The following is a 9,402-nucleotide window of genomic DNA, read 5'->3' on the forward strand; positions in this document are numbered from 1 at the left end:
AGATGCGGCGGAGGCGGCGGAACGTCCGCGCTCGTCAGGGAAAGTCGGAAAGGAAAGAAGACCAGCAAGCTTGCGACAGGATGAAAAGGTCAGAACAGCCGAAGCAGCTCTGTTCACCCCCCCCGGTCCTCGATCGCCCCTGAGTGCAGGCGCAGCCGGGATGCAGCGGTCAAGAAATACGACCGCTTCCCCTTTTATGGATTCCGCAGCGACTGGTTCCTTTCCCGGATCATCGAAACAGCGATGGGAGAGAGAGTATGAGACGGAAGATAGGGAGAACTGGCTGCGGAGACAGAGGACGTCAGATGCACAGAGGAAAAAACAACTCGGACGAGATGAGAAGTATACAACGAAGAACGAGGATAAAGGTTCGACAGTTAGCAGGGACGGCGGTGGTTCCGTGGCATCAACCCCCGCCGAAAGCTCGAGAAGCGACCTCGGTCACCGCAGGCAGATTCGGTTATCTCACCGGTCAGGGGGTTCTTTCGAGACAAATCCAAGTGATGTTGAGGCGCTTCGAGGTCATCCATCTTCCTCGTCCCTCAGCACGTCATCTGGACGGACAGGCAGAAAAGAGGGAGGACAAGAGAAAGCTTTTTCGTCCGCGTCCTCGGTGGGTGGCGACAAGCGTCAAGGACAATCGAAGGTAGGCCTCTCTCGTCGCAGTCCGGGGAGAGACGATGACGAGGAGAATGAGAAAGGGAGTTGGAGCGGAGAAAGACGGAGATTTTTTTCGAAGAAAAGTAGTTCTGAGGAGGATCGCGATGCACCAGGGCCAAGTGGATCTCCAGGTGGAAGGACCAGGAGAGGCGATAGCCACAGCAGCAGTAGTGGTACTACCAAGAGTTCAAGACCTAGTGGGAGGGATGCAGGCGGAGAAAGGGAAGGCGGAAGAGGCGGGGAAGGGGGAAGGACAGCGTATGCTCCCCGATACGGCGAGAGTGCTCAGATCATAGAAGGGAATGAGAATTTGCCAACAGGCCAGACAGTGGCTTCGCTCCCTAATCAATATACCCATCGCTCTGACAGACTTTCTACGCATCGGTCAAAAGACTCATCATGCACGGATTTCAGCGCGCGTGGCTATGGTCCGAGTTCTTCTCGGAGTCAAGGGTCGACACATACTAGTTCATTGGCGTCGTCCGAAAGGTTCTCTGCTTCACCATCGTTGCAGTCAAGCTTAGAGTTGACTCTTCCTCCGCTAGGGAAACTGTATGCTGGTCAAGCGGAGACTGCGAACACCAGCATAGATCTTAGTGACACGGCTTCATCGCCCGTGTCGACAACCGCGCCGTCTTCTGCTTCATCCGGAAGCAGGCATCATCGCGTTGCTCCCAGAAAGCTTGTTAAATCAGTCGTGAAGGGCGCCGCCATGGGATCTTTGTAAGTTCGATCTCTCGTCCACCCCACGGAGTATCTCAGTATCAGCAGGTCGTGCTTTCTATTTCTGATGTGGCTGTGTCTGGCCTTATGGTACTAGCTGTAGTAGTAGTAGCGTCTGCAAGGGCAGTGGCGACTGAAGTGCGATGGCCCCGGCGCCAACTACCCTGACGCACATACTGATCTTGTTGCAAGGCAAGTGTTCCCAGCCTAAGGATGAGCGAATAGCAAGTCAGTCGGATCGCGTCACTGGATCCACACCTAGGGATTGATTCCTTTTCCGGCACGTTTGTGTCGTGTATCTAGATTGAAATTATGTTTCCTTTCTCGCGAGACGACGCCGTGTGCGTTTTTTCGTTTTACGCCGAGAAAGAACAGGGTCCCTTAGCGCGGACCCTCGCCATTCGTCCTGTTTTTTGTGACAACACGGCTTATCCAACTTAAGAGGGAATCAAAGATTTTTTCGTATTTTCTGAAATTGATTTTTCCTTCTCTTAGTTGACTGGAAAGTTCGGACGTGGAGGATTCGGGCCGACTCCTCGAACAGGCAAGACTGAAACCTGTGACTCACCACACGTTTGCAAATGCTGTGGTTGCCCGAGGGAGTCCATCACTGTGGCTTTTTTTCTTTGAACTCTGCATCACCCCGACAGCAGTGGAGGTGTAGCTTTCCAGAGGCGTCGGCTCAGTGGAGAAGTAGCACGGGGTTTCATGAATTGTATCGACATGCTGTCGCGAGCAGGCGCTTCGTAGGAACGAGGGCGAGTAGGAAACCGAACACCAGTAGATAGCTTGCTCCTTGAGGAGTCCAGTACCCTACTCTGCCGGTCACCTAGCGTCGAAGGATAAAACAATGGTCCGAGTGGACCAGACACCCGTCGGCAGGGGGGCTCACCCGAGGGAGACCAGCCGGAAGTGGCTAAGAACATCTGTCTATCTGCCTTTTCAAGCAGGCGGTGTCATCTGCTAGGACCCTCTATGTGTCTGCCTTTTCGAACAATCGAACTTATATATGCCACGCATTCAGGTGAAGGATAGGCATTCAGCATGGGGAACGTGGAAGTCGGGTTCTGCCTAGCAAGACGACTCTGGCACACACAGCGACAGCCACACCGGCTGCCGCGAGGTGTGAAGATCACTATGAGAATGCAGCAACTGCCTTCTATTTCTCACCAGGAACTTCTTAGTTGAACAACCTGCTTGCACCCGAAGTTCCACGATCTCTGCAGCCGGCGATACATCCTGACTAACCCAAACTGTCATTCACAAGAACGCTCAGTTACATTTGAACGAATTGCCGTTACCGCCACCTGGGATTGGGAGTAATGGAGCTGTCATGTTGCTCGGGTGTCATGTGTCCACAGGGACACGAGTATCGCCTGCGATTTCTCTAAGCTATGAGCCGATCTTCGTTGCAACCTAAACCCGATCTCGTTGTCTCCGCGCGCCACGTTTGCTACCTGCGCGAGGCAGTAGCGACGAACCGTCGGGAATGCACCCTGTTTCCGTACGACTCCCCCTCTCTACTGCACTGGATGCTCACGTCTTCATCAGGTCAGGAAAGAGGGCAGCATGGCAAAATACCTCAGTCACATTAGCTCCCGAACTTCCTTTCATTCCACTGTTGACGGAACACAATGTGTGTTCCGGTATGATCCTGAGAGAAGGGTGTGGAATGCTGACTCTAGTGACACACGGCTCAATCTCGATTGATTTGGGAGAACTGCATGGAGGTTCAAAAAGTCAGACAACTCTTGGACAGACGGCAGACTGGGCAAGCTTCAAGCTTGGAGAGCCAGATCAACTGATATAAATCAAAGACTTGAAAAGATTCCGCTGTGAGGAGCAAGCTGAACTGCTGAAATACATTCGATGAGACAGCCGGGTGCACTGCTGGACAGATTTGATTAGAACCCTCGAACAGTCACGCTTCCGGCTACGGCACCACGTTCACAAGGAGTTGAGAAGATATTGTTACGGTTTCTTTGAGTCATTTCGCTGACCCACACAACAATCGGCGAAACGGTATTGTGTTCGAAACAATATACATAATACACCTGACTCGCGCATATGTCTAGCCACCTAATGCAAAAATTGCGGGTGACTCTGATACAGATAAACGCTCCACACCGTCGCCAAAGCATCGTCGAGAGGGGACTTGAGGCGCCCAAGACGCAGGTTCGTACAAGGCGCTCGCCGAAAACCCAGCCCTAACGACTTGCTCTCAAGAAGGACGAATCATATCTGCCTGTCATAACAGAACGAATGAATGAGTGATCTCTGGCACAGCATATACAAGCAAACTTTCTACCGCTTCCTGACCTCTCAGCCGAGCACAGTGACCGCCACGAACACTGCAAACTCAGGGATTTGCTACTCTTTGAACCCGCATCAACCCGATGAGAAGATGCTGTGAAGCCCCGCACCTCTCCCGTGACGACAAGGTCCAACCTGATTCGTTCACAAGATTCAAGAAGAACTGGCGCATCTGCATACCTCCAACTATTCACGATGCAGTTCAAGAGTTGTGAATGGTAAGGCTCCGTGAACCGGCCTTATTGACAAAAGTGCACTTGACAAGAGTATGGAACGACTGAAATGCAACTTCGATAGATACGCATCTTGCCCCACAAAGACGCGTCCGCTGGAATTCAAAAGTGACAAATTCATCGACATGCAACCGGGTAGAACAACGGGAAATAACACTTTCGTTTCGTCTTTGCAGACATGCGCTTCACTCTGTAGCTGTCTTGACTAGTGTCTTCCGGACGCCCCGCCGCCCACGCCGGGGCGGTCACGGGGAAAGATAAAACTTGGTTACTACCATAGCAGTAACGCACCAGCGATCCTGTAACAGTGTTCGGTCCTAAGGCGTGACACGTACCGAAGAATTCCACGACCGGATCACTGAACGTTCAGCCGATTCCAGTATGTGAATTCATATCTGCACGTAGTATGCTTGATTCAAAATATACAGTTTCAGATTGCACCTGTGTATTCGTCTTTGCTTCCGACAAACTTTGCCACTGTAATGACAGCCGCTGGACTGTACCAGTGAAGCAAGATACCGGACGCTGTCAGCAATCCGGGGGCGCGACCTGCCCTCCACATTCGAGCGTAAAAACAGGTATACATGCTAAAGCGGGTCACCAGAGAGGGCCTGGGCTGTAAGGTTGCCGTGTTTCATTGCCACTTTTCCGGCCTTGACAAGAGATGTTAGCGGAGGCTGGAAACGACTTCTCTCCTGTCTCTTTATGTAGAAGCCTGTGACTTCCAGTCGCCAAGCAGTCACTGATTTAAGCGGTTCAACTAGCCAGCCCGGAATCAGTGCCCTGCCCGCATTTTCTCCTCACTTCGCTGCTGCAGTTCATTGCCAGCACCACCCGTATTCCTCGAAGCTTTTCCGCGGTACAACTCCAGCCAAGTCGCTCGGGACCGGGTCCTCGGGGCACTTGAACAGATGGTATTCTACTGCGAGCGCCCGGGCCTCTTCGAGACCAAACTTCGAAACAGGGAAACCGACAGTACGGATCTTGCCATTGTCCTTCCAGCATGTCCTGACAAGATTTCTTTTGGGATCGTACCAGACGCCTCGTGCCTTGGGGTACTGACTGAATTGCCCTGGTGCCGGGTTGAACAGCAAGCCTTCTTTCTTCTCAGGCTCCGGTAGCATATGATGAATGTGAGGCAGACGCTGGGAACCCGGACGTCCCCCAGAACTTGCTTTTCCGTTCTGCTTCTCCGTTCCTTCCTTCCGTTGCTCGCGCTGGTCACCTTCCTTGGTGCTGGTGCTGCTCTCCCCCTCTCCAAGGCCGCGAGCAAGGGAGGTTGCCTCCGATGCCCGCGCGGTTGACCCCCCCTTCTCTTTCTTCTTGCCAGCCTCCTTCCATCGCCGAATACCCCGGGTGGAAGCGAGTGCCCCAGACAGTGCGACAGGCTCATCGACAGAGGCCGATACCCCGTTCCCGGGCGGCCTGGCACCAGCACGCAGAGGCGTACGGGGATCCACACCGCCAGTCCTTGTGCGGCCGACCGGAAGCCTTCTCGCAGACGGTTTGGCGGTCCTGGCCGCCTTGCTCCAGGTTCCCGCGTGGCCGTAGGCTGAGCAGAAGAAGGCGTGACGACTCTGGCCTCGGGCCATGTCACCGCGGTCGGGAGGCGATTCCGCCTGGCACCACACCGGAGTCTCGAGACGTCGCCTGCGTTCTGGCGGCAAGACTGCGGGTAGCGTTTTACCGGGCGACCGCTTCCTTACTGCATGAAGGTTCGCTTCCCTGCCGACTTCGTCCACCGCATTCTTGCTCTTTCGGGAGCTCGTAGGATTCGACGAGCCCTCCTGTGCTGACCACAAAGCCGGCTCATACAACAGAGCATTTTTTCCGGCTAACAGTCGTTCTTCGCTTCCTGCAGGACCTTGTTGGATGGCACTCTGCTGGGCGATACTGCTCGCTGCCCTCCCCACATCGGATTGAGATCCTCGTCGCACCGTGCTTCCCTGGAAAGCGAGAACCCCCGTCTCTGCTTCGCTTGCCACGTCGTCCTCTGTCGTGTCTCCTTTAACTCGCGGACACTCCCGCCTGGCAGATAGAAAAGGGGCAAAGCGCGGACCGCAGTTTTCTAGCGCGGTAAGCTCCCACTCAGACATCTTCCGAGCCCATCCACGCCAGCCCTTCCAAGCCTCCCCCAGAATCGCAGACAAATCTCCAGCACTAGCCAGTGAGCTGTCACCGATCCGATCAGGTCTGGCAGGGCCGCCTCCCGGCTCAGGGTCAGCCCGCGTCGGGGCTCGTCCGCCGATAGCGGCCCGTCTTTTCGGTCTCGCATCAGCACGAAGTGCCCTCCGTCCCCACGGCTCAGCATCTGCTCGGGTGCGCCTTCCACTCCGTGTTACCCCAGAATGTTCACTTAAAGCGTCGGGCGAAGAGGGACAGCCTGCAGCATGACAGTGGTGATTGTTCTTGGTCGGGCAGCTGCACGAAGCAGACCCGCAAGTCAGGCAACAGCAGATACCGCCGTAGCGCTCTACCTCGCGTTGAACAAAGGTTGCCTTAAGGGCCTTGTACCCCGCGTGGAGCAGTTCTTCACTGGACGCGCGAGTCTGACTGGAACCGCCACATCGCCACAGAGCGATCGATCGTGCATCAAGAGCGCTAGGTCTGAGCGTAGTATCAGTACAGGAGGAGACCGAAACGTCCTCTGCTGACAAGGCTGGTGTCGGGACAGGCGAACAGCACGAATCTGCAGAGACAGCGCGCTCTTGTCGGTGTGAGTGATCGCCAGTCCTCCCCGCTGGAGCTTGCGACTGCGTTTCTCTCCCTCCGGCAGGCACAGCGCCCTTTTGATGAGAAAGCAGAGGTCCGCGGCAAGAGGCGGAGGAACGGCATTCCAGACTATGCTGCAAATGCTCGAGCAAATTGACAAGCTGAGCCAACGACCACCCGGTAGCTGGGGCGGCTGGGTCCTGCGGAGATGCCGCACGCAGTTCCATCCGTTGCTCGAGACGTTTCTGAAGAGCTTCGATGCGTCTCAATTTTTCAAGCCCTTCTGCGAAAACTCCCTCGTGTACTCTTGTCACCACCTCTCTATTGCAACATTTCAAATTTCTTGGTCGCGGGCTCGGAAAGTTTCCACGGGTTGTTGTCAATTGTGTCCGCCCTGAAGACGAAACATCCTCCAGAGAACGCGGACAGTCACTAGAGCCTTCATGTCGGTGTGAGAAGGCCTCCGCTGAGGTGTATGAAGACATGCTTCTTGAACAGGGCTTCGGCACATCGACCTCGGTGATAGAAGAGGCTTGCAACTCGTCCGGCAGAGACAGCGAGCTGCAGCCGGTCGCAGGAGGCCGACTAGAAGAGGAAGAAGGTGTTTCGGATGAAGCAGTGCTGCTCGCTAAAACAGGCCGCATAACGCTGCAAATGGAAACAGGTAAAGTCGGACGGGCTATGCTTTGTACAGAGCTTTGTGTAGTCGCACCTGTTGTCCTGCCTGGGTCACGGAACGTACCACGCAGAGGTCCTTGGGGTCCCTTCTCACCGGCCGCAGTTTCATCCTTACATCCCTTTAGGTTGCCTTGCGTCTGGTGGCCGTCCTCACCTACCACTCCGCAGGTACTGCAGCTCTTCGCTAAAGAAAACATGCAGGACGTGAGCGGCACCTGCTTGGAAACAGACAAGTCGCGGTCAGTTGCTTCTGCGCTTATGAACCGAGGAGAGCCCTGCCCACTGCTACCGTTGAAGAATCCTTCCTTCCTGCTGGGAAAGCTCGGATCCGCCGTGAGAGTTACACTGACAGAGCTGGGTGCCAAGACCGTACGTGTTCTCCCTGGACTCTTCTTGCTTTGCGAGGGACACGCCAAGGCAGGGCCGCTGTCTGCTGGGGACGGCGACCTACATGAAATCTCCATTATCCCTGGCAGAAATCTGCGCTGCAGACCTAACTCGCGTGCACAGGCACAGTCCCAAGAGTGCGAAGGTGGCGCCAGGCCGCATTACAGAACTAGTTTCAAAAACGGCGCAGGGTGCGGACGTAGACCCGTCGGCTAGCCATGCACATTATCTGGCTCATTCGGAAAAAGGCAAGGAGAAACAAGCCACCCGCCCGGGCGCCTCCAGTCTGTGCGACGGGAAAATATGTCGCACGAGGTGCCGAGGAGCACAAGCTGTCCCTTGTCCTTAGTACCGGCCCGCAAGCAACTACGGCTACAAACGGCAAGAGACAACCTTCGGTGGTTCAGAGAATGTTCCGTTGAGATCCATCCGTCGGAGTGAAAAACTGTTTCGGAGCAGTAACTCTGAAATCGTTAGACAGCATGGATTGGACACGCAGCAAGAATGCCCGCGCAAAACAACACTGGCAGCCGGCCAAGCACGAGGGGACAACAGAGCACCGATGTTGCCCGACGGAATCACACGGGGCCTGAGTCTGGAGTCGGCGCTGTAGGCACTTTCTGCCCGGAGATCAGCTCAGTGCCGGCTTTTTCTTGAGAAGGGAAACACCCGCCGNNCCGCCGTAGCCGTTACCAACCGGAGGGTGAGAAGGCTACCCGACTCCAAAGCGCGAAGGGACAAAAACTGTCCCCGTGGTCCGGGAATACCAGTCTTGGTCAACCCGCGAACGCACCGGCGCAGATCCTCACCATAACTGTCATCGCAGCAGCCGACCTTCCCTTCCTTTCTACAAGCGTGAAGACAGAGAAGAAGCAATGCGAAGCGCGTCATGCAAAAAAAAGTAGTAGGTCGGACAAAAATGGGAAAAAGTACTACGGGACGACAGCAAGCTGCTCGGCACATCGATGTGCCCCGGGGTCGCGGGACGAGCGATCGTGCGGCTTGGGGGAACCCGGGGCCGCCGGCTGGGAACCGGCGCGGCGCCGGATCGCCTAGTCAGCTCCCGGGAAACTTGCGGACTGAAATGCTCAGTTTCAACCCTAAACCCGACGGCCTCTACGACTTAGAGCCAACTTCTGCTTTCAAAGGGCACCTCTCGTCCTAACAGCCGTAGGACCTGCGGTTCAGGAAGCCGGCGGCAGTCCGTGATGACAGCTGGTTGAGTATCTTCAGGCCCTCGTGGGGTGGAACGTCGTAGTTGAGTGCACCTCTACTGGCGAAATAGTTTCCCGTACACGGCCAGGAAGCAAATCCACGCCTTACTTCCGAATGTTTAGAGTCTCAGCATATCTTTGGTAGATCGAAACCCCCACGGGTACCGGAGGTATGGAGTTTGGGGGAAAGCCTCACCGGCCGTCGCACTCGCCCCAACTCAAATCCATCAACAGTCCCGGCGCCTAGCTGGCTGGCGGCCGGCCCGGTGGGCAGAAAGCCAGGTCACTGACACCCAACGTACATCCCGATCGCAGCTGCAGAGAGCGCCGTGGGGCCCAGCAAATCTAATGAAAGCCTCTGAGACGCCGGTAGGGGCGATTTCGGGGTTGCATCCCATTTTGTCCGTTCTTTATTGCAGCCCAGTAATTGTTGAACCCTACTTTGTTTGCTTCAACAAACAAAGTAGACAACTGGGTGCTGT

The 9,402-nt window shown here is 55.3% G+C and overlaps 2 protein-coding genes across 2 annotated transcripts in view; one reads left to right on the plus strand and one right to left on the minus strand.

The window, feature by feature from the left end:
* Positions 1-1,832, plus strand: part of CSUI_000464 (proteophosphoglycan related) — a 19,695-nt gene extending 17,863 nt beyond the window's left edge. The window contains exon 13 of the mRNA XM_068060698.1: positions 1-1,832. This exon is cut by the window's left edge and continues 1,834 nt beyond it. The gene's annotated coding sequence lies outside the window, so the exon portion shown is untranslated.
* A 1,122-nt stretch (positions 1,833-2,954) lies between these two features.
* On the minus strand, positions 2,955-9,080 carry CSUI_000465 (ap2 domain transcription factor ap2xi-1). Its single transcript, XM_068060699.1, has one exon. It carries the CDS (start codon positions 7,781-7,783, stop codon positions 4,748-4,750), a length of 3,036 nt encoding a protein of 1,011 aa, XP_067927325.1. The 5' UTR covers positions 7,784-9,080; the 3' UTR covers positions 2,955-4,747.
* Between the last annotated feature and the right edge of the window lie 322 nt (positions 9,081-9,402).

Source organism: Cystoisospora suis, assembly GCF_002600585.1.
Source record: "Cystoisospora suis strain Wien I chromosome Unknown contig_185, whole genome shotgun sequence".
NCBI lineage: Eukaryota > Apicomplexa > Conoidasida > Eucoccidiorida > Sarcocystidae > Cystoisospora > Cystoisospora suis.